The sequence below is a fragment of the Stegastes partitus genome, unplaced genomic scaffold (genome assembly GCF_000690725.1).
Source record: "Stegastes partitus isolate 25-593 unplaced genomic scaffold, Stegastes_partitus-1.0.2 Scaffold633, whole genome shotgun sequence".
NCBI classification, from domain to species: Eukaryota; Metazoa; Chordata; class Actinopteri; family Pomacentridae; genus Stegastes; species Stegastes partitus.
In genome coordinates, this window is record NW_007578364.1 from 214,716 (window position 1) to 240,023 (window position 25,308).

General features: G+C 40.5%; 1 protein-coding gene across 1 annotated transcript in view; it reads left to right on the forward strand.

Moving 5' to 3' along the window:
* The window catches only part of ano3 (anoctamin 3), a 37,502-nt gene extending 18,480 nt beyond the window's left edge, over positions 1 to 19,022 (forward strand). The window contains exons 3-25 of the mRNA XM_008289716.1: positions 1,877 to 2,007; positions 2,160 to 2,315; positions 2,407 to 2,507; positions 2,605 to 2,649; positions 7,125 to 7,259; positions 7,865 to 7,971; positions 8,975 to 9,030; positions 9,253 to 9,374; positions 10,819 to 10,953; positions 11,072 to 11,168; positions 11,992 to 12,052; positions 14,066 to 14,148; positions 14,330 to 14,470; positions 14,866 to 15,030; positions 15,250 to 15,286; positions 15,390 to 15,501; positions 15,809 to 15,866; positions 16,159 to 16,256; positions 16,532 to 16,686; positions 16,810 to 16,962; positions 17,726 to 17,876; positions 17,954 to 18,143; positions 18,656 to 19,022. Of these exons, the coding sequence (XP_008287938.1) occupies positions 1,877 to 2,007; positions 2,160 to 2,315; positions 2,407 to 2,507; positions 2,605 to 2,649; positions 7,125 to 7,259; positions 7,865 to 7,971; positions 8,975 to 9,030; positions 9,253 to 9,374; positions 10,819 to 10,953; positions 11,072 to 11,168; positions 11,992 to 12,052; positions 14,066 to 14,148; positions 14,330 to 14,470; positions 14,866 to 15,030; positions 15,250 to 15,286; positions 15,390 to 15,501; positions 15,809 to 15,866; positions 16,159 to 16,256; positions 16,532 to 16,686; positions 16,810 to 16,962; positions 17,726 to 17,876; positions 17,954 to 18,143; positions 18,656 to 18,838 (2,672 nt within the window). The 3' untranslated portion in view covers positions 18,839 to 19,022. The remainder of the gene's footprint in view (positions 1 to 1,876; positions 2,008 to 2,159; positions 2,316 to 2,406; positions 2,508 to 2,604; positions 2,650 to 7,124; positions 7,260 to 7,864; positions 7,972 to 8,974; positions 9,031 to 9,252; positions 9,375 to 10,818; positions 10,954 to 11,071; positions 11,169 to 11,991; positions 12,053 to 14,065; positions 14,149 to 14,329; positions 14,471 to 14,865; positions 15,031 to 15,249; positions 15,287 to 15,389; positions 15,502 to 15,808; positions 15,867 to 16,158; positions 16,257 to 16,531; positions 16,687 to 16,809; positions 16,963 to 17,725; positions 17,877 to 17,953; positions 18,144 to 18,655) is intronic.
* The last annotated feature ends 6,286 nt before the right edge of the window (positions 19,023 to 25,308 follow it).

Here is a 25,308-nt window from a genome sequence, read left to right on the forward strand (position 1 = left end):
ATTTATTTTAATTTTTTTTTTTTTTTTTTGGTCATGCTAAAGTTTCCAGTTTACTTCTACAGTTTTGCACTTTAATTTGTACACTTTTGCTTATATCTGGTACTTTGTTGTTTTACACAATGACAAACAGTTTGTAGAAATATCATTTATTTTAAAGGAAATGTTAATTTTGCTTCTTCGGAGGAATATTTATTTTATAGATTTATCGACAACAGTCAATGAATCAATAGATAGAAAAAATAGCCCTAATAGTAAGCATCTTATAGCTTTGCACGAACTCTTAGGTACTATCTTTTGTCTTATCGTCACGATAACGATACACATATTTCCTGCACAGGTACGACAGGGAGAGTAACTCACCTGGCTTACTGTTCAGGCCTCTAAGAGATGCAGTACAGTTGACCAGCTAAACATATTTTTAGGCCTACCCTTAATTAATGAGTTATTTTAGATTTATTCCTCTTCCTTTCTTTATACTTTGTGTGAAAACACAGTGTGATCTGGTATCCAGTCTCTTTTTGGATTCTTTTCAGCACCACATGTTGCCCAGACCTCTGAGTCATTTTTCAGCACAGCTGACACTTTTATCTTCAAATAAAAACGGACTATATTGACTTTCAGTGTGGAGGAAATTCACATTGATGTCTGTAGAGAAGGCATATCACTGCAATCAGTTTCCCACATCTTTCTAGACTCTCTGAACTAGACGTGTGTGCTCGTGTTAATTGTACATGTTGGATGAAATCGTTCAGTGCTGTTAATTCAGATGTTGTGGATCGTCTGTCGAGGGTACTGGATGCATCCCTCCACCACCTAATTTGCACCTGATGTTGACATGCAATCTGTATTCGGATAACACAGCATTTGGAGGTTGTCAGGCTCACAAGTTGATCAGATCTCAGCAGGTGTAAATGAACTCTGTTTGTGCTCAAGTAAAGACATCAGCTCCATAAGCTGCCATTCTGCCTCTTCCTGCTCACTCAGCTGATCCAGATGAAAACTAAAGGTACCAGCAGCTGAAACTTTACCTTGGCAGTAGAAACAGAACTAGAACCCAAATGCTTCCCTCCATCTACAATATAATCTGGATTTCATACACGTGGTTTCAACAGTTCAGGCTGTAGTTACACCGAGCTGATGCGTTGGTCAGGTCGACACATTTGATTGGAGAGATGAGTGAAGCTGTCACACGTGTATTGGAATAGATATCATTTGTGCTGCACTGTGAAGCGCTAAGTCTCCCATGTCATGCAGTTAGAGTGCACGTGTTAGGAGATTTTAGATTGCGTCTAAAAGGCTTGTTTTAGTATGATAGATTGGGCAGTAAATCTCATTTTCCAACCCGTAAAAGCAATAAATTCCATATACTCTACACTGCAAATGGAAAAGCTCCCACGTGTTGTATTGTGTTGTGAAAGAATTATTGTTTATCAGCTTAACACATTTCCTCCTGTTTTTGGCTAAAAGGAAAATCTGATAAGGTTTCACGACACACAGTTTCTGGAGCAGTTAGAAAATGAATTGTTGGTACAGTATGTCCTGTTTGCCTTGCGTCGTTGCATGGGCTTAGCAAAGCTTTGTTTTGTTTGTGCACATTAGGAGGGATGTGTTGAGATTTAGGAAGGAAACACGATTGGCGTTCTTTCAGCGTAAGCACACGGATCTGTGAAATTGCATCAAGGTGTTGCTCTCAAGCTGGACTCCCACGCTTAAATAACTTTAATTCTTATGTAGCATGGATCTAATTTCAGTGTTGGCACTGAGATTAAGGAAAATATCGACTTGAGCAAACAACAAAGACTTGATGCAGAATACTTTAAGTGTTTTCCCACCAGTTCAATAACAACCCGATTGATCGGGCTGTGTCTGTGTGCAGCGGAGGACGGCAAGGATCAGTATGTGGAGGAGACCGAAGTGAGTACGTGTGAAACAAGGGCGGACGAGTCGTTCCTGCTACAGAAGCCTGTCACCCGTGCTAAACTAGAGGCCCGCACAGATTCACTTCAGGTACCGCGCTCCCACTAACTCGCATTAATTGTCACAAATTTTGCAAACCTCTGATGATGTTCCGCTGGAGTTATTTTTGCACTTCAAGCATTAGCAGTCCTTTGTTTGGCTTTGCTTCATTTAAATTCTGAGGTGAATTTTTGTTGCCACAGGGGAAGAATCCAGCCAATTCGTCTGGGCTCTTTTTCCGAGATGGGAAAAAGCGTATCGACTACATCCTGGTTTATAAGAAGTCCAGTCCACAGGTGGAGAAAAGATGCACGTTTGAGAAAAATCTACGAGCTGAGGGCCTGATGCTGGAGAAGGAGGTAAAAATATTTGATATTAGAAGACCGTTTGTTTTCTGGATTTTTCGACTTCTTACCTCTCACGCTCCTGTGCTCCTTTTTAATTCAAAAGCCCTCCTTGACAAACAACGACATCATGTTTGTGAAGGTCCACGCTCCCTGGGACACGCTTTGCAAATATGCAGAGCAGATGAACATACGGATGCCTTTTAGGTAACTGAAGTTGTGGAAAATGATTAATTTTGGCAAGTGTGATGGTTTGTTTACCTCCCTGTCTCTCTGACATGTCTTTTCTCTTTTTTTATTCAAGAAAAAAATGCTACTTTACAGACTGGAAGAGCAAAACTTTGGGCAGGTAAGCAGATTTAACATTTAGGATTGTTTGTCTTGCTGTTGAACCTCGAAGCTTCAGTGTCTCTAATGAAATTTGTGAGCAGCACAACTAGAGAATTTAGTGGTAATGTGAGCTCTGGATGGTGTTTTGAGATTGAAGTCATCAGTCACCTCTATGAGAAACAGACACAGAGGAAGTTTGAATCAACCCATCATGGTCCTTTGTAACCCACACAGTCTCAGTTAATTGGTCCAGAATTAATGAAGCTTCTATCCACAGATGGTGTTGAACTACACAGCATTCACAACGTCTGTGATCAGATTTTTAAACTGGAAAATCAACTAAAGAAGGTTTTTGAAAATAATTTTAGAAAACCTGTGATCAAGTGCGGGACTTAATTTTACCAGAGTTTTCAGCATCTTTATTTATTAAAGCAAATGTGTCCAATTACATTTTCAGACCTTTAAAAAAAAACAAATAAAAAAAAAAGCACAGCTTCCATCCAGCACATCAAGCACATTGTTAAGAGTACAATACAGTTGCTCACCTACTTTTGACTGTGCTTTTCTATTAAATCCTTTTCAGTACAAATAAATGGAGCTGCACAGGCTTATTTGCATACTATTTTTAGAAAGATGTACTTACACTTTGATGTGATGTTCAAGTGTTGTTCAAGCTCTGTGCAGCGCTCCAGATTTACATCTCTTCATCACACAGGACTACATATGGAAACAGTCCCAGAACATGCCAGCGACAGAAGTGTCTATAGCAGAATCTTTTGTTTTCAGCGCTGAAACATCTTACAAACCCTGTTTTTGCTTTAAAGATTTAAAAACCTTTTTTTTTCACACTCAAGGTTTAAGCCTGTTTTGTGGTAATTACATTCAGCTAAATTGTTTTCCAAATTAGACTAAGTTACATCGCTGGCTGGATGTTGTTCAGAGGCAACAGGTCGTTTTATTTTCGAATTTTTTTGAATGAACCACCACACTAATTAACTGCTTCAGAGTGTGGCTGGGAGGAGACGGTGGGTCTACTAAGTGCATGACTGTCTCACCAGAGACTGGGTTTGCATCCAGCATCCCATTAGTGGTTACTTTTAGACAAGTAAAGCATTTTGGTTAAAGTTAGGAAAAGATCATGGTTTAGAATAAATGTAAATAAATATTTTGTGTTGAACCATAAATGGGAAATTAACAAGACAACATATTCTGGTTGCAATTACAGTTCCTTCAAAATGTACTTGCTGTTCCAGTGTAGTCTTATAAGAACCTGATTTCTCTGTAGCAAAGTCACAAGATCTTACAGCTCTGGGTTGCTTTCAAGTGGGAAGCTGGTAAAAGATCACATGCTTCCATGTGGCAATGAGGATGTAGCAACATTGGAATCAAATCTGATAACTTTAGCTTTGAGAAGTGCTTAATTTTTCATAAATGCTTAATGTTGTAGAGAAATACATAAAATCCAGAGGTCATATTTTCAGGGGTCTTTAAAACCCCAATGAAATTCTGCACTCTGTAATTCAGTCCATTGATGAGACGTAACTAAAATGATGTTTTAACTACAGCAAAGATGGCAGAAGTTAATATGTGGGCTTTGAATGAGCCTGTTAAGCTCTGAATAGGCAACAGTTAGTGGAGTGTGACATTGCTGATCGTGAAGAACTGCTGGCTTTTATCCATTAAACTTAAAAAAAAAAACAATGGTGTGACTCATGTTACTTCTGTCCTTTGGCTCTTCTGAACAGAGTTTATTGAACCAGGATAACCGTGCCTGACGAGCGAACTGCAGCACAAGTCCTCATTTTAGTGCTTTATTGTGCTTCACCAGGCAGATTGATGGACTCTGTCTATAAATTGTCACAAATACGTATGGATGGGCGTACTGTACTCAGCCAAATCTCTCAGACTTGAAGGAGTTGGCGGTGTGGATAATTGCGAAGGCTTGCTTTTGCATAACACGTACATATTAATGGTCATGCTTCAATGACACACACAGCAGACAAAATGACGCAGACAGACAAGAAACACTCGCCCACCTGCCCAACTGAGAACAAAGCACTTCAAAGGACTTTTAAATCTTGTGTGAGAGTGATCTTAGTCATTGTGAAGAATGAGAGCCATTATGTTGTCCTCGGCTCTCCTGCAGTCTTTCGCTAAGCTGTTGTTCTTAAAGGAAAAATCTAGCCGAGCAGTAAATAGGCTTTATGTGTTTACTAATGGTTTGTCTGTAACTCACATCCCTGTAAAGCTGAACAAATGGGCCTCGTGCAGATGGTGACAGCTTGTTGGTTTGATATCATTACTTTCCATACAGTACCTGCACCCTTCATAACAACATTCATCAAATTCTCTCTGGTAACAACACGTTTTCCCCTCAGAAAGCCCATTTGTATTTATTCAATCTATATCAGAGTTGATAGCCTCGGAGAGTCAGTGTCTGTCTGTTGACTGCAATCGATCAAAAACTATTGGCGCGTCAGGTCATTTTGTACAAAGACTCATGGTCCCTTCAGAATGAATTATACTGACACTGATGTTCAAATCAAGTTAATTTTATTCCAGTAACACAAATTTGCCTCAGGGAACTTTACAGTCTGTGCAGCATACAACTCTCTCTATCTTTGGACCTTCAACTGTTCCTCCAGTACCACTTAACAGAAATATCTCAACAATTGATGGCCATGAAGTTTTGCACACACGTGTTTGCATTCATGGTGTTCAAGAGATGAATCTTAATGACACTGGTGATCGTCCAACGTTTTACCAAGTTGAGTAGCAGCGCAAAGATGTTACTGTGACAAGAAACCCTTAAAAACTGACCTGCGATCATCAAAATGACAGATTTACATACTTTTGTTTCATGAAAATGATCTCGTCATGCTTCAAAGTCTCTTAGATGCAACTCTACACCTTTCCTCCTTTAGTATGCGTGGAGGTCGAGTCTCTTTACTTACCCCTCTGCTGCTCGCTGCAGCTTGAGCACACCAACTCACCTGTAACTCTGCTCTACTCTAAAAGTGGCAAGTTGTGTTATTTGAGTAGTTGAGGCGCACATGTGAGAACTAGAGGCCGATTCTGAAGAAGAATGATGCCACACCATGCAAATGGACTCAATTGGTTTCTTAGGTTTCATAGATTTGTTATGTATAAAACCCTGGAAGTCTGAACCTCAGTTTTTGAGACTATTGTAGGTACTTTGATAGATTGGCTTTACACTGACTGCTTATTTAGCTCATGATCTTTATTCTAGCATATAAAAAAGACTATATAGACATCTTAACAAGGTTAAAAGAAAATTATTTTCCTCAGAAAAGTCTTAAAAATTAACAACTTAAAGTGGTGAAAAATTTATCCTGGACTTTTATGGCTCACAGACAATGTTTTCTAATTACTTAGATAATCCTCAGAATTTCACAGCCCAAAATTACCTCTTTGAATGATCTTAACTAAATCAGGCAAAAGTATTTTCACATATTTAAATAGCTTTCTTTTAGCATGAAACAATTCTATTAGTCCAACTTAATGTATTAGTGTTGAGTCAATATAATTTCTTTATATAAGAGTTGGGTCCAACATAGCGTTGAGCTATCCCAACAGAATTCATGAAAGAAAGGAATTTAGTCACATGGAAATGCGTTCTATGATTTCATTAATTCAACTTTGTAAACATGTTACCTAGGTTTCAAACTGTCTACAGCCTGATAGGTGTCAATGATTGAAACATAATACAAGACAAATGGGAGATGTTACCATCAAATTGTATTTCCCAAATAGGCAACAGTGTTTTACTCTGGAAGTTTACACAGCACGAAATGGAAAATACAGTTTCTGACACGTTTATTTTATGAGAATCAAGTCAAATTGAAATGTGTTTAGTATTTTGTTTTATGACTAAATATCTGCAAATCAAGGACATTCACTTTGATCTCAGCTGTAGTTTATGTTTAGCACAGATTAACAAATGTTAGCAGACTATCACACTAAACTATGATGGTAAACGCTGTACCCGGTGAACATCAGTGTTTCAGCAGCAACACTGTGGGTGTTATATTGTTTAACTCAGAACCGCTGTGCCTCAGTGCAGCCTCACAGAAACGCTAGCGTGGCTATTCAGTCGTGTTTCTGTTTCTGATACAATTCAGGAAGTCAATGTATGCATTCAGTCTATTGGTTTATAAATCATGACCGTAAAGTACAATTATCCTGTGAATGGGATTCCAAAAGCTGTTATCTTGGATCAGTAACTCCCAGGCTCATGAGTCATGAACGTGAAAATGAAAAATAATAATAATAGCAGAAGGATGCCTGCAATGCATGTGCATGTGTGTGTAAATGTTCTTTCAGCAGTGCTGCGCGGCTGTTAGGGTTGCGCTGGCAAAAAAAAAAGAAAGAAAAAAAAAAGAAAAACGATTTGGAGCCACTGTTCCATATCAAAGAAAACAATCTTCGTGTTAATCTGTGCTGTTAATCCTGTTTCTCTGTGCGCCTGTGCAGCAGGTTTCATCTGAGATGTCGCCAGATAAAAAGCTGGCTTCCCAGAAATCCCATGAAGCTGGACAAAGAGGCCTTGCCTGACCTGGAGGAAACTGACTGCTACACAGCTCCCTTCAGCAGAGCACGCATGCATCAGTAAGGAGGCTGCAGACACATTCAAAACCAGCCACGACAGAAACTCATGAGCATGCTTGCAGTGTGACATAATGCCGGTGCCTGTAATGTTACTGATATTTATGCTGCTCAGAGTCCATTGTTTCCTTCATCCATCACTTCCATGCATGTCCTGAGTTCCTAATATGGAATTTAAAATCAAGAGATGAAGTGTGCACTAAGCCGTCTTGTATATTTTATAGCTTTATGCTCAGAAGCCAGAATGATAACGACAAGTTGATCATAAATAAGATATTGAAATACAGCAGCAGATGTCCGTGAAAAATTTCTCCTCTATTTCTTCCTGGGTTTTTTTCCCCTATTTTCAAAGCTTCTCTGGGATAAAAGGCACCATCTGATCTAAATTGTCAGCGAATCATTTCCACTTTTCCTTTCCTTGTCAGATTGGACGTTTTTTGGGGAGAAATAATGATGCTGGAGTGATCGCGAACTTTCCAGCATGAATTGTATTTTAATGAACCTCCCATCATTATTGACTCAGCTCTCATTAGGGGCCTTGTCTGGATGGTATTGATACACAGTTGCATGATGAATAACTAAAGGAGTGTGTTGTTATTTCCTCCCAGCTTCACTATCAACAACAGGCAGACATTCTTCTCCAATTCCACCAGAAGCAGAATAGTCCATCATGTTCTGCAGCGCACCAAGTATGAAGACGGAAAATCAAAGATGGGTAAAGCACCACGCTTGCTTCTTCTTCCCCTCATATCTCACATGCAAAACGATATTTCCATCAGTATAAGGGCCATCCTGATTAACAATATGCATTGCCATCATAGGGATGTATAATTCTGATCACGTTTACACCAAGAGAACAGAAGCCAAGTGTACATGTTAAAAAGAGATAGTTGTTTATTTCTATTAATTTGACTTCAGGGAGTGATAGTAGGCTAATGGGAGGAAATACGTTTGTTGTTTTGCTAAGGGATGATTAAAATATGAGCTGCCACTGAGCCGATGGTATCGTCCAACTTGTGGCTGATCCCTCCTCTCCTTCTGGACAGTTTTTTTGTTTTTTTCTCTCTGTTTTTTTTTTTTTTTTTTATATTGAGCAAACTGTCCATTCACTCCCACTCTACTATCTTGTCTGTCTGCTGCCAACATGCTTTGCTGATTAAAGTTTGGCCCCGAAGGGCTGGAACGGATTTCGCATTAATATTTTAATGCTGTTGACCACTTTACTTTCCAACAAATAAGATCAGCTCGGCCACAAGAGTGGAAAATCCATTTCAAATCCATCCATTCCTGCTCCTGCTCTCACTATCTACAGTTTGAGTCAGGGGATGACAATGCAAATGACTCCTCTGTAGAAATAATGGTTTTCAAACAGTACAAAGCCTGCAGCCAATTCAGTTCAGTTTATTGTGACTACAATTTAAAGATTTTGCACCCTCCATCAGCGATGGTGTGGACACAAAGCAATCATGGCCGTGCAAAAACGAAAAGGTTACTTTCAAGGGCCTGCAGCTATTTGAAATCCTAACCTCAGTGTTTTAAGCATCTAATGTAGCTTACCAGCTCCATAATGTAGTAAACTGTTATGACTGTGCAAGAGTGGGCTCAATGAGTCTCTCATCAGACGCCTCTCTCAGTTATGACTGCTACTGAATTTTTAATGTGCTGTCCTTGTGCTATTCTAGCCATTATTCGATTTGACCTGCTTTATTTTACTGTAGGAATTAACCGGCTATTGGGCAACAACACATATGAGGCGGCATTTCCTCCACATGAGGTGAGCTGATATTATTTTTTGTGCTGAAAAGCTGTAGAGTCACAAACTAGTAAAAAGAATTACACATTGTATCTATACAGTGCTTGTAAAGGCATTCAAAGACCTTTCGTATAGATTTTCAAAAGGCAGTTACACTTAAAAGCAGAGCGCTGAGAAATTGAAAGTAGGTGAAACATCACACATTTTTTCCTGTAATGTGCCGACTTTTTTTTGTCTCACCAGGGTGGTTACAAGAGCAGACATCCTATTAAGACGCACGGTGCCCAGAACCACAGGCATCTTCTGTACGAGCGCTGGGCCCGCTGGGGGATCTGGTACAAATACCAGCCTCTGGACCTCATCAGGTAATCAGCTCTGAAGCAGGTAACACAGCGTCATGAGCTGTTTTTGTACACGAGCGCTTGTGGTCCTGGTTGTGATCCCGATCCTCTCTGTGATCTCATTCAGTAGCTTCAGTGCAACACAGAGAAACCAAGTGGTTCATTTTGTTGCATTCACTGCATGATTGCAGCTTTGTGATGATGAACAGTCTCGTCTACTGCTTCTCAACATCTCACTACGTGTGCTATTTCTGAACTGATTGACGACAGCTGAGGCTGAGCCCACATTAGTTTGCATTTGTACTTCTGTGCTGTAGCGCCGTCTGTTAAGTGTGTCTTTTCCATCTTATCCTCAGTAAATGAACATGTGAGAAATCATTAGACATTTTGGGAAATATCCTTTTTCACTTTGTTGTCTAGAAATAGCTAGAAATATCCCAATTTCATGTGTACTAAAGACAGCACCGTGCTGAATATTGGAGGCGATCAGCAGTAGTTATGCTATGCAGGTGTGTCTGAAGCACAACTTGTCATTTTAGCATTTCTACTTTTGACAACAGGTAAGTTAGAAGGTTTTCAAGGTTCTGGAAAGTACTTTGGATGAAACCAGGTTCATGTTTTTTTTCCCAGACTTCTAATCTTTATGCTAAGCTAAGCTAATCATGCTTTACCTCCATGCTCAAAGCACAGGTGTGGGAGTCTCTACATGTAAGTCATAGCAAGAAAGCAAATTAGCATAATATCCAAAAATGTTAAATCCTATTTATTGATTTGTGTTTGTGCATGTAATGATGGAATCCTGTTTAGGTCTGTGGGATATGATGACCTATAATGTGAGAAAATAGAAATTTATTAATCATGTGATTTTGCCAAACTGGTTATACAAAGATATTTATCTGTTTTGTAGGTTTTTTAGCAAATAAATAATCACAACTGCTTCATGGCAGTATGGATTCAAACTAATGAAGTATCTTGATTTTGAGAAAAAAAAAGTGACATTCCCATGTGGCTGCTTAATCCTGGAAATGTCTTAATCATATTTGCCAAATTGCAATATAGGTGTATCATTGAAAATGAAAAATACTGTGAGAAAAGGTTTCATCTTTGCTGTATGTAATCCCTCATCCTGTTTCTAAGAAGTCCAGGATGCTACTGTGCATGTAAACATACTGAGTAAAGATTTGTTAACTCTCTTTCTGCTTTACTCAGCTTTAGAGTAAAGCGTCTTGCTCAAGGGCAACCCTGACAGCTGTGGTTTAGGAAAAAGATATAGTTATTGATTTATTTCCCACCACAGCGTTACACCGCGTAACCTTTCAGCCCAGCAGCCTCCCTATCCATTAAGCCACCACGACCGCCTCACAGTGCGCTAACTACACCCACAACTACCCTCTGAATGAACGAGAGCAGGTTTAATTAGCAGTCGGAGGTGAATTTTCAACACTCTGTCTCTTTGTGTCTCTCCCAGGCGATACTTCGGAGAGAAAATCGGTCTTTACTTTGCGTGGCTGGGCTGGTACACGGGCATGTTAATTCCTGCCGCCCTGGTTGGTGTTTTTGTCTTCCTCTATGGCCTCTTCACTATGGACTCCAGCCAAGTCAGGTCAGTTTACACAATCATCACCATGTAAGATAGCGCACATGCTCCCCTTTATTAATGCAGAATAAACATGAGAATTATTTAATCATTGCTGTCATTCTCTGATTCATTGTGTCACCAGTAAAGAGATCTGTGAAGCCAACACCACCATCATGTGTCCTATGTGTGAGGAAACCTGTGAGCCGTGGACACTGAGCGACAGTTGTGTCTACGCAAAGGTCAGTGCAGTTTTCATAATCATCTGTAATTACAGAGTTATAACATGTTTCTCAGCCTCTTCTGCCTTGTCACAAACTCATTAAAAACATGTTAGTTGCAGAAACTTTCATGACACTAGAAACTAGAGAAACTTCATGATCAGAGAAATCAGCTCTAGATTATATTAAAACCAGATTGATTAAGTTTTAATTGAAAATACAGTATTTAAAAATCTATAAAGGTTTAGTTGCACATATTTGGAAATAGATTTCATTACTTACTTATCAAGATCAGCATCATCATATCTGTTAAAAATAGGAGCTTGTAGCAGGCTTTGTAGCTTGGCTCTGAACAAAGGTACAATCACAACTTTTCAATTTTTAGTTTTTTTTTTTTTTTTTAGTGCCGCATAAATAAAGAAGATTCAGTGTTTTCATTAGTGATCTTTGGTACTGTTGGCCAGATTCATTGCCAGTGGACAGAGCCACACTAGCTGTTCCCACCTGCTTCCAGTTTTTCTGCTAAGCTGAACTAATCAGCTGATGGCTGTAGCTTTATTATTACTGCACAGATGGGAAACTGGAATCAATCTTCTTATCTAACCCTTAGTAATTAAATAACTGCATTTAACACATTGTAACTACTTCTTTAAGAAATCTCCCCTGTGAGGGCCTTGAACTCGTGGATGAGAAGTACATTTTGGAGCCCCGACACAGTTTAGATAAAACTGAGGCTGTTGAAATTGGCAGTACATCAAAGTCATAATTCTGTTTCATCGGTAAAGCAAGCTCCACACAGTTTTTCTTTTTTTCAGCGCAGCCCTTCATGTGCTTGTGTTTCTAGGTGACCTATCTGTTTGACAACGGTGGCACTGTGTTCTTTGCTATCTTCATGGCTATTTGGGGTAGGTGGAGGCTGTTTTTGTTTGTCCGTGTTTTCCTGATGATGTGATTGCTTGTTGTTTCAGCTTTGCTCTCTGCTCAATTCAAACCCTGCTGGAATTCAAATCTATTTAAACAATATTGTGTCAGCGCTCATGCTTCCACTCGCCACTCAACTCCTCCAAACACATTAAGTTTTTCAACTGGGAATGTAATACAGTAAAAAAAAAAAATTCACTCTGTTCTGTGTTTGCCAGAGAGTAAATCATGGTCAGATTTCTCTGATTGAACATCTGCACTTATACTTCCAGTGCTTCCTGATGTAATTAGTCGGATAATTAAACATTCCTCCAGAGGCGGGGGGCTAACATTGGGCCTGACGGGGTTGTAGAGCTGCAACGTGATATTGGTATATTGCAGCTATTTCCCACTGCTATAATATCTTTGTAACGTAGAGGTTGAGCATTACTGTGCAGCATCTGGCCCAGATCCATCTATCTGCCAGCGTGGTAAATAATCACCTGTGCCAGAGGGAGCGCTTGGCAGTCTGCATTCTGTGTTTGGGCTAAATGAAGGCCAAGGAGCGCTAGAAAGCCGAGGAAGGTCCGGCCAGCCAAGCCGACTGAGGTCTGTAGCTGTGAATCCTGCATTGAAGCTGCTGGCAATGTGGACTAAAGTAGCAGTACTGCACCACTGAGTGAGTGCACTCCAGGTCTTGAGTGTGAGTGCGTGTGTGCGAGATAGACATGAAAAATTGGTTAGCCCAAGGGACTGAATGTGGGCATCTGAAAAGGCTGCTTTTCTCTCTCTCTTTAAACAAAAGTGGGTCAAGCTATATTAAACTTCAACATCTTCAGCAGCAGACAAACTTGTTCTGACTGAGGACTCAAATTCTGGTGCTTTTAAGGCTCACAGTGGCGGTGCTCATCCCAAATCTATCTTTATCAATTTGTTGTGCCATAAAAGTGTTCGCAGCCAAGCAACGATTATTTCCATCATTTATTTAGTAGCCTTTTATTTATTTATTTCTCAATAATGGGGTTTAAACAGCGCTAGAAAATAGTGATGTTCATTACAATTCCTGAGAGCTCAAGATAATGTCCTGGATTTCCTTGTTGTGTCTTAAATATTCATCTTACTATCAAATACAACAACAAAGACACAATTCTCATCACTGAGTTGCTGGAACTTATTAATGTTGAGTCATTTTGCTTGAGAAAGGACTAAAAAGTTGACAGTTTATCTGCTGATTTACAAAAGATTCAAGCTGTAAACATGGTCCAATGTGTAAAATGTTCATTATCGATAAACAAAAAAACAGCACTGATCCAATGCTCATGTCAGTTTTTATGTCAAAATGTGTTGCATGTAATAAAATGTGACGTCAGCTCTGATAAGTAGCATCTAGTTACATCATGCTGTCCATCACATCGTAATACACCATTACACTGTTCTGTCTCACCGACTTTGACAACAAATCCCTCCGCAAATATTGAACCCCATAAATCTAGACTGAGTGTGCGTGCCTATTATAAAGGCCTTTTTCTGCTGTTATGTATCAACAAACCAGAATACATGAAAAGTCTTGACAGAAAACAACGTATTTTCTGGTGTTTTTGGAGCTCGCGTCACAATAGATTCCAACACAAAGGAAACAATGCCTCCAGACTGAAGTATGCCCACAGAAAGCTCTACTTTTGAAGTCTTTCAACAGAAAATGGATCTCGTCTGACAAAGGCATGGTTTGAGGGTGAGCGCTGCACAAGTAGAGCCTTTTGCTGTTGCCACTTTTCCTTAACTTCACCGACAAAAGCAAAAGCAGCGTGTGAACTGATGGCTGCAATCAGTTGTCATAATGGGCCATGAATGTCACTGCAGCCTCTGTTTCACTCAGGATATCTGACCATGATGGGCTGTTTGCTTCTGCGCCGCCTCCTCAGTGAACAGCCCTCTGCGGTGGCATTATTATCAGTCATACAGAGCGGTACATATCAAAGTTGATCAATAACATGATTGTTTCATGATCCCCTCTGCAGCCACGGTATTCCTGGAGTTCTGGAAAAGGAGAAGGGCAGAACTGACTTATGACTGGGATCTCATTGATTGGGAGGAGGAAGAGGTACGTCAGCGATATCTTATAAATAGATTCAATATTTAATTTCATCACGATTGTAACCTGCGTTCATGCATCTTTTTTTTTTTTTTTTTTGATGCTGCTGTGTAAGATATTAAAAGCAGATTTATTGCTTCATTAAACATATACGGTTTATTGGAATATTGTAATATTTGTTGTTAATCAGGAGGAGCTGAGGCCTCAGTTTGAGGCCAAGTACTCCAGGGTGGAGAGAGTTAACCCCATCTCTGGCAAGCCTGAGCCTTTCCAGCCCTTCTCAGACAAACTCAGCCGGCTCATGGTGTCTGTGTCCGGAATATTCTTCATGGTAAACCCTTTGATCTTTGAATAAGCTGCCCTTTTGGGATTCAGTCTCAGTGAGCTCACCGTTGTTTTGTGTGCCACCTTTAGAGCAGCCTGATGTGTTAGCTGTGGTTTAACGTCTCCCCCTGCTGGACAAAGATCGTACTAATAGAAAAGAGAGTATTTAATCTGGTGGCCTAATTTCTGTTGTTTACATATAAATGCACATGGATTTCTTCTCCTTTATAATTAATTGTTTCATAGTCAAAAGGTTTTCCTTTTTGCTGCTCAGTTCCTATACGAAATAAGCCTCATCAGCCTGAACTGAAGAGCTCATCTGTTCACAGGGCTCAGTGTGGTTTTTAAGCTCATTCATCATTGTTTTTTCTGTGCCTCCCTCCCTCCATCGTTTCTGCTTAGATTTCCCTCGTTCTGACAGCCGTGTTTGCGGTCGTGGTTTTCCGTCTTATTGCGATGGAGAAGTTTGCTTCCTTCAACTGGCATTTCGTGAAGAAAAACTGGCAGTTTGCCACCTCTGGCACTGGAGTCTGCATCAACTTTATGATCATCATGTCTCTCAACGTGGTGGGTGTCTGGAGAAGCATCATCTGGCACGTTTACATATTCTGTCCAACAATGTTTCATGGAGCATTTGTTTAGACATTTTTTCCAGGAAGTGTAACACGGCCAGAAACACTTTTCCTATTTTTTTTGCTGCGATTCCTGTTTGCCTCTATTTCTCATGATCATAACCTCGTTTAACCTTTTTCCTGTTGACACTCATGAGTACTATCATCCTGTCAGGTTTATGAAAAGGTGGCCTATCTGCTGACTAATTTAGGTGAGTGTTACATGCATTTATGCCCTCATTATCTCTTGCTTTCCAGATGGTTGCTGAGTATTTCATCTCTCCCCCCTCCTCATCCCTTCTCCCTCCCCTTTAGAGCACCCACGGACGGAGTCTGAGTGGGAGAACAGCTTCGCTCTGAAAATGTTCCTGTTCCAGTTTGTGAATCTGAACAGCTCCACATTTTACATCGCTTTCTTTCTCGGAAGGTAGGCCGGCTGCCATGAACTTTACAGCTCCTGTTTACAGTGCATTTAATGAGGAATTGTGCAAAGATGTTTTGTTTCAAACTCCCATGTCACGACATCTGCCAAGACTCCTTCCCTTTCCCTCCTCCCTGTATGTTTGGACCTCATGTTTCAGCACTGACAAAACACCGTCTTGCTTAGAAATGTGACTAAGCTGCGGTTGATTGGACGTAATTGGCACCGTTAAGTGTTTTTTTCCTGCTCTGAGTTTATTAGTATTTATCTGATTGAATTTCACGGTTAATGTTGCCAATCTCAATTCACTCAGGTTTGCTGGCAGGCCTGGAAAATACAATAAACTGTTTAATCGATGGAGACTGGAGGAGGTGAGTGCAATTAGGCATTAAAGTAAGTAGCTGATTATTTCAGCAATGATTGGGCTGATTAGCACCTTGTGTTTTAGGATATATGTGGAAATCATTCATCTTTCTAATGATCCAACTGTATATTGTTCTGTGAACTATTAATCTCTTCAATAATTACCAGGATTTTCAATTTTAATGATCAAAAAAACAGAATGGGATTGAGTGTGTCCCAAGATTCACTCCTCGGTTTGAATCGTCAGGCATGAAATATGGATGTTACAGTTTGTTTTTATTGAAATGTGTTTGTCCTCAGTGTCACCCAAGCGGCTGTTTGATTGATCTCTGCCTGCAAATGGGAGTCATCATGTTCTTCAAACAAATCTGGAACAACTTCATGGAGCTCGGTTATCCGTAAGTAATGCCTCATTAAAACCACTTGGCTCTTTCATTATGAATTATTAGAAATTAACGCTGTGAATTGTAGAGATTGGCAATTTACAAACCGGATGTAAAGCCTGTATAGGGTTTTGTCTTTTGGCTCATTAGCATATGAAAAGATTTCTCTCCTGCAGAAACACATTAAGTCCGCTTGTGTGGGGCTTAGTAAAAAGAGGTCCTGCAGTGCTCGTTGCATTGTCAGAAATAATTGCTTTGAGTTGACAGTCAGCTACTTCCTACATTTTCAGCTTGCTGCAGAACTGGTGGTCTCGGAGGAAGATGAAGAAAGGAGGTGGCGGAGGGCAGAATGTGGAGAATAAAACCCAGCTTCCACAGTGGGACAAAGACTGGAATCTGCAGCCGATGAACGCCCATGGACTGGTGGATGAATACCTCGAAATGGGTAACGCATTGCACTGCACTGACGTTTGTCTGAAGGCAATTTCCAAAGCAAATTACAGCTATTATTCAATCCCTATCATTGTTTGTGCCAGTGATGAGGTCTAAATGGCTCTTTCCTTTGCAGTTCTCCAGTTTGGCTTCACCACCATCTTTGTAGCAGCGTTTCCATTGGCCCCTCTCCTTGCGCTGCTCAACAACATCATTGAGATTCGTCTCGACGCCTACAAGTTTGTCACTCAGTGGAGGAGACCCATGCCAGCCCGAGCCACTGATATAGGTCTTTATGTCACTCTGTGTAACTCGCACGCTGTCTGTTGTTTCTGGATCGGAGCCCCTTTTTCAGTAAAGCGTTGTGGTAACCAAACATTGTCCACCCTATGGAGAGGGATGCGTTTCCATATCCTATCCATCTGTACTGCCATATGCTGCACCTCTCTTCCATCAGCCCACCTCCCCATATGATAGCAAGCATCACACTTCAGCTGTCATATTATGTATGACCAAATGTTTCTTGTGGTGCGTTCCCCTGTAATCAAAGGAAGAATCCACCCTGAAACACTAAGAAATCGCTCAGCTATAGTAAACATATAATGTGTCCGTCACATAGAATCGTCTTAAGCTGACTTTCATTGATCATTCACAGACAGTATCTCCTCTGTTTGTATCCTTCATTAACTTTATTGTTTGCAATGCTGCCCAAAAATATGTTTAGTAATATAGCTGTACATGTATTTTGAGAAGCATTGTATCCTTGCTCCATTGCTGCAGGCTGTTGAATCTCATTCTGGTAAATTAATAACTGAAGAGAAGTAAATGAGGCACACTGAAGGAAAATGAGCATATATATTTATATATATATATTTTTGTTGTTGTTGTTGGAGAGTTTTTTTTTTTGACTAATGCAGATCTTTCACTAATAAAAGGTTTAATAAGTCACAGTGAGTTCCAGTACCATGCGTTGTAAATAAAGGTGTGTAAACCATACGTCACACTGAATGAAGTATTTAACAATGTTTATTTCCCTCTGTTTTGTCTGTCAGGTATCTGGCACGGGATTCTCGAAGGCATCGGCGTGCTGGCAGTGATCACCAACGCCTTTGTCATCGCCATAACTTCAGACTACATCCCGCGCTTTGTTTACGCCTTCAAGTACGGCCCATGCGTGGACAAGGGACGCCACCACGAGGACGAGTGAGCGTTTCAAATCACGTGTAGGCTTCAAGTGTATCCGGTGTGTGTTGCGGTGTGATAACTTCTTTCTCCCTCAGGTGCTTGCGAGGCTACATGAACAGCAGCTTGTCTGTGTTTGACATGGGAGACTTGAAGAACAGCAGCCAGTCCAGATACTGCAGGTACAGAGATTACAGAGCGCCGCCCTGGAGCTCTGTGCCGTATGAGTTCACCCTGCAGTTCTGGCACGTCCTGGCTGCCAGGCTGGCTTTCATCATCGTCTTTGAGGTATGTCACCAGTCTGCATTTCTTATTTTGGTGAGTTTACGAGCAAAGACGAAAAGCTGAAAAGAAAGATTCCATATTTTCACTAGCTATATATAATTTTATTTTTATTCAGTTATGTGCTTTTACCGTAAATGAAAGCCTCACAATCCTATGTTGATGACTTCTAAGCTTTAATTAAATCCTGCTTCTAAAGAATGTTTCTACAATTGAAAGGCTACATAATAAAAATACCAAATTCCATGGTGGTCTCGCTTAAAAAGGCATAAATCCTCTTCTTTCCCTGCAAGTTTTTCCCTTAACAACACTGGTTTCTGTTTTGATTTCTGCACAGACTAAACCTTTCTTACAGTGTATAATATATTTAAAAAATTACATAGGACTTATAAAGTTATATATAGTGGTGCTTTCAGTGTTTACCTTTGCATGCTCAGTGACTTATGCAGCAAATACTGGCAACTACAATGTGTGAGTTCTCTGGACAGTAACTCGTCAATGATTAATGCTTCTCTCAGCACCTGGTGTTTGGGATCAAGTCCTTCATAGCGTACCTCATCCCCGACATGCCCAAGGATCTCTGCGATCGCATGAGGAGGGAAAAGTACCTGATGCAGGAGATGATGTACGAAGCAGAACTGGAGCATCTCCAGAAAGAGAGAAAGAAGAACGGAAGGCGTTATCACCATGAGTGGCCTTAGCTTTACCTCCATGTGTCCACTTCCTGCCGCACAGCCCTCAGCTCACAGGCACCACCTCCCCTGCCTGCTTATTTACGTATTTTAGCTTTTAGAGTCTAGCTTCACTCGGCTGATTCTGTACACCAAAGACACCCTCTTGAGTAACCAGATCCTCCCCTCCCAAACTTGCCTGGCTTCGGCCCGAGCTCTGACCCTGACCGCTCCCTCGCCATCTGTTCCACGTCCCGGTTTTTTGGCTCTGACCCTAACCGCCCCACCCTCACTCCCCTCACCTGGCTTCACCCAGCAGGTTGCCCTTAGTTCTGTGCTGTGTCATGGCTTCACGGGGATAACCTTTTTGCAATTGTAATGTTTACTATGCAGATCAAGGGCTGCAGGTCACCACTGTTCACTTTCGGCACCCATCCTGCACTCTCTCTGTGTGGCAGCTAGCACTTCGCTTTGACTCTGCAGTCTGGTGCAGCTCGCAGCATGGCCGTGTTTTTTCTCCCGTAAGCATCAGCAGAGCCACGTCTATGTGAAAAAGAGCTACCGTGGCACTTTTCTCGTTGCAAAGTGATTCTGGTGATGTGGCTACCAAATAAAACTGGCGATGTTCTTGCAAAGTAACTGTATATTGCCGACGAAGCATGCCGATTAATATCTGCGAAGACAAAAAAAAAACAAAACAACAAAAATGAAAACAGCAGCACTCATTGTGGAGGATGTCAACATCCATTCAGTACATTTGAGAAAGAATCCTCTCAGAAAACATTCAAAGTGCATGGTAATTCTGTTTTGTACCTTTTGATAGACAAAGTCCCCGTCTTGATGCCTGGTTCACGTGTGTCTGTACTCAGTGTGAGCTGTGTGTTAATCTCCGTGCTACTGCTGAGCTTGACTGTCCTGAGTTGAGGAAATGTGAACTTAGTGCAATTTGATTGTGCCTACAGTGTAACAATGTGATTGCGCGCCACAATTGTGTCACCAACATCACGTGTGCCTGTGTTGTGCAGCACGTGCTTTTTTTTTTTTCTTTTCTTTTCTTTTTTGACGTGCAAGAAATATTCTCTCTCCTCGTTTTGTTGTCTGATCTGCTGTAAACTCTCTGAACTCTCCTGTCAGGATTTGTTTTGGATGTGAGTCACACCGCAGTACCTACTCGGGTCTCAGCTAACGTCGACGGTGCACGTTGTAACGCGACTCCCGTCATGAACAATGTATACACTCGCATGCAGGATCCACAAATCTGCTCTTCCGCTCTGCCCTCGCAGTCTGTTTTTCATTTGCTGTTGGAAGCCCTGAAGCGTGGTTGAAACTTGGATCTCTTAGAAATACCTGTGGCTTGGATGTTCAGTTTGCAAAGAACATCCATCCACTGTTCTACACTCTCAAACCGTAATGTACATGCTTCTGTTCCTGTCTTTTATTAAACACACAGTCAGACACAGTTTCGGCTGCTCTCTGACCTTTGTCGATGGGAACCTGAGAGGATAGGTTTTTGCTGGATGCAGTCATGACGTTGCCTTTTCATGGTGGTCAGTTCTGATGTCATGGATTCGAGCAGGAGGTTTTCACCCAGTGAACTCAGGAAAAATAGGCATCATGTCCGACACAGAGGTTGAGCATGAATCTTTTCCTTCTTCATTCATGTTGAAATGGAGAGCGTTGAAGTGTGTGGAGTGAGCAGTACTAATGGAGCGGTTGTGTGTTTGGCGGGCAATGGGGACTTTATTGTTGACCCAAGCACTTCAGTTCAGGTCATATTGATCATACGATGGTAAATGCAACCCTGTTATGCACAGTAGAGGCGAAAGCTACACCATCCGAAGGGAATATCACTACCCTGAATGCATTGCACAACACTGAAAAGCATATTCTTCATTTTCAAAGACTTGTACTTTATTTGGATTTGTTCTATTTGGTTGCTGCTTTTGTACATACATCTTACTGCGTATGTAATGTTTTTATACTATTATTTTGTGCTATCAGTCCGAGTTCACCTGTTCTCACCCTCAGATAGAAATAGCAACGTCCACATTTCTCAGGTGTCCTCTGAATGTCTGCAGATGATCGACTTTTTACCATGTTTTCTAAGATGCAATCAAAGGTATCTTGCTTTTTTAGATATATATTTTTGCACTGCAGTGCTTTCGCATGACTATAATGCACACGCACAGTAAAGAGCATGGTTTTTTGTTTTTTTTTGCATAATCACAATTAGTGTATTAGAGCAGATTGAAAGTCATACATTCGAACATGGAGTCACATAATGCAGGTTGTTGCTTTAAGATCAATCTAATGACTCGTTGTTTCATTCACAAGAGAGAGATATTTGCTTTTAAGTCTTATTCCAACTTTTAGAAAACTAGTCCAGGTTTTCAGAATATCTTCCCTGCTATGTGAACACTGAAAATCTATGCATGTTGTTATCCTTGAGTGCTACATTTCTTTTGAACAGATGCAGATGTAAATGTACTGGTACATTTGTACTGTAGAGTATGCATGACTTAACACCTGCGTTGAGCAGAGCTAACTTCTGTAAAGTTGTTAACGGCGTCTTAAACATATCACCTCCCTTTTCCAGTGTTGATCATTTTTGGAGCTCCTAGACAAAGACGTACGTCTCTCGATGTGGCAGGATTTTATACTGAAAGAGTATTTTCTAAATAACAGCTCAGACTCCACACTGATTAATATAATCTGTCCTGGAATTTCAAGGAGAGTCCAAATCCTCAGACTTCTTCTTTAGACACTCTACTGGGAATTATTATTCTGTTTACCCCCGAGCAGCTCAAGTGTTTAACCTAAGGGGATAGGGGGGATTTTATGAATGAATAATTGTATGACCTTGGATGTCTGACTTGCCCAGCTACTAATCATGTCCGGATGGATCTTCATCTGTTCGCCTCCTCACTAACACAAATGCTGCACAGTGGTGGAAAGGTGTTTCTCATGCCTTCTACCGTTGGCAATAGCACAATATGGGTATTGTATAATAAGTAATAATGGCGTGACCTTGCACATCTCTGACAACATAGCAGTCTAGAGGGGGATTAAGCTTTCTGTTCCATGCTACGCCTCCTAATAGGATTGTGCTTGAGCAATGATGTACTTGACGTGGAAGCACAGTGACGTCAGCCCATAGATTTAACTGTACAATAGGATGATTATCAGTCGTGACATGAAGTGTATCAATAACATTGTTTACTTCGTTCCTGTTTACATGTAAAAACATACTGAAATGTATAAAAATAATGTAACATAAAATAATTTGGATATCACTCTTTTCTGTAATAAATCATGGATTGTATCTTTTAAATCATATCTGTTGTCTTTATTTTTGTTTGTTTGTTAGAATAAGACGGCAGACAAAAGGCTGCTGTCATCTCTGCTGCCAATCAAGGTTAACTCAATCTGCTTGTGGAATGAACCAGGAGCACACTTGAGTGGAGGGACTGTTTTCTTTCTTTTTTTTTCTCTCTTGCTATTATGACAAACCACAAATCTTCTTGCCAGAGTGCGTTCATATAACATATTGTTAAAAAGATTGTGTTTCTATAACAGACCTACTATTTAAGTATTGTAGGATTTTCCCACCACGTTGTTACTGTTTAATGCCACTGCCGCTCAGCCTTCACCTCTAACTGCTTTTCCATTCCCGTCAAGCCGCCTTCAGTTTTACAGTCAAGTCTAAACACTCCAGAAGAAACATGCGAAAGATTTGGTTTACTTTGAATTCTGGTGACAGATGGTTCATACTTTCGTTATTTCCTCGGCTCCGACACCCACACTGAGATATTTCCTTTCACCTCTTTCGCTAACAGACGTCACACACTGGAATGAAAAGCTGCGGTTTCACGTTCTCACCGCTGTTGGGTCTCCTAGACAAAATAACAACTTACATGTGGATTAATACATTTTTTATGTAGTACTGTGACCCCATACGTAGGTCAGTGGATGTTGTAAAGCACTAAAAAACTTATTGAGGGATATTGAAGATGCAGATCTGTAGAAATCCACACAAAAAAGATGTCATTCACTGCCAAAAATAATGAAATGGAGGCAAAAGACAACTACAATTTAAAGAAAAGGAGAAAAAAAACTACTTTCCTGCAGTGGTGGAAAAAATATTCACATCATTAACTTTAGTGAGAGTAGCTGTATTAAAACATAAAAATACTTTATGAGTTCATCTGTCCTGTTTCATGCTCATGTGACTAAAGGAATACAGATACCAGCAGGTAACATATCCAAAGACTGCATCTGACACCAAACGCTGCTGCTGCACTTTTATCACGTAGTAAGAAAAGCTACCACATTACATCGATCCTTGCTGCCCTTCACCGGCTACGCGTGAGTTTTTAAATTGATTTTAGTATTTTATTGCATGTTTTGAAAGGCCAGAATGATCTGGCCTCCTGCTGTGATCTGAGCCTGACCAATGCCTGGGATTCTCCAGCAAAGCCTCACTAATGGCTTCTAATTTTCATCTTGACACCAAAGGTGGCTGTGGAAGTCCAGCAAACTCAGTATCATCTTTTAAATCTCGTCTTAAAATTTACTTTAAATATTTGGGGGGGTTTTCTATCAGTGAATGATAGTTGCATTGAATAAAACTCTAAATTATTTCACTTGTTTATGTCTTAAATTCTCCTTCTAACTTACTTTGGTTACATATTTTTATTGTAAAGCACCTTGTAACTTTGTTTTTAAAGATGCTATATAAATAAAGTTTATTATAATATTATTAGGGCAAATAGAAATAATAATGATTTGTATAGCACCCTTCAAAAGCAAAATTGCTAAATGCTTTACAATACCAAAGACAAAGCTGAGTCTTAAGATGAGATTTAAAAGTGGACACTGAGTTTTCCTGCCTGAGATCTCCAGACAGACAATTGCACTGGTTCAGACTGTAAAAACAAGTAGTAAGATCTTCAAATCAATTCTCAAACTTCCAGGTACCAAGTGAAGGGCAGCAAGAATTGATGCAGTGTGGTTGCTTCTCTTAGCTCATGCTTAAGAGCCTGACAGCAGTATTTTGTACCAAATACAAAATTAAAATAAAAAATAAAATAAAAAAATATTAAAGTGCATTGCATTCATCCAGCCAGGAGGAAACAAAAGCATGCCTGACCTTTGCTAAGTCTGCAGGAGAAAGAAATGAGCTGATCTTGGTTTGCTGGCTCAGTTGTGCAGAACACAACTGTGAAACTTTATGTGAGTGTCACAACATAGTTGTGAAAACGACCTCCAGGTTGTGGACTCCCTTTTGCACATTGTTGGATAACACACTCAGACGAGAGATTGTTTATGCTGCTAGTACTGAGACCAGACGGGGTAAAGATAACAACTTCTGACTTGGAGTCATTATGCTGCAGAAAATAGTTTGACAGCCAGTTTTTAACTTGTACCAGACAGGACAGAGTGTGTGAAACATTAGTGGTAACAGGCCTTAATGGGACATTCAGTTGGGTGTTGTCTGTGTAATAATGAAAGTCGATGCCATGTCTAAGCAGGATTTGCCCCAGCGGGAATATATGAACTGTTAATAGGAGGAGACCCAAAATAGACCCCTGGGAGACGCCAAGCTGGAGAGGAGCACAGGAGGAGAGACATCAGATATGAGATAAACCAGTCCAGAGCCACATCAGCATTACTGTGTACTTACAGAACGTTAGCATCTCCAGTGATTGATGGAGAAGTGTTCTTTAAAACCCTGTGACATCATTGTTAGGTGTACTTACAGGTGTGATAAAGCACACTGAAGATCAATTCATGCTGTCTGTGATCACATGTTCATAACAATCTGGAAGGATATTCAATTCAATTCAATTCCATTCAATTCCATTCCATTTTATTTGTATAGCACATATTTACAACAACAAGTCATTTCATAGCGCTTAACAAATCCAACAACAATCCAAAACATTTGGATTCCCGATAAGCTTCAGCAGTCCACAAGCAGTCTGCATCAGTGGGAAGGAACCGAAAACCCCCTGCGGGACACGCAAGTAATATAATCCACCCAAACAGGCAAAGGTCTCCTCTGGACCGTCCCCACTGCAAGCATGCCAACTGTATATTCAGAACAAACGCTTGTTATGAGGAGATTTATCTACACCTTTAAAATTCAGCATTTAAAGAGTTGTGTTTGTTGTACACAGTGGGAAGGTCCACATTCACTAGAAATCCTCTGCCATGTCCACCCACTGAGCTCATCACAACCTCAGGAATAATCACACTGACTTTGAGCTACAGACCAACCTGTAACTAGCTGCTATATTCTGTCCCAGTATGTTAATCTGTGTTCAGTGTGAGGAGGAACTGTCTGGGCCCCTTAGGTAGTAGGAGGCCCAAATGTCTGCACATGCCACAACAACCATGTGTCTGTCTATTGTTGTTGTTTTTCTGTTCATGAAAAAAAGAAGCAGTGCATTAATATTTAAAGAACAGCATGATTTTTAATGTCTGTTTGCTGCTGCAGG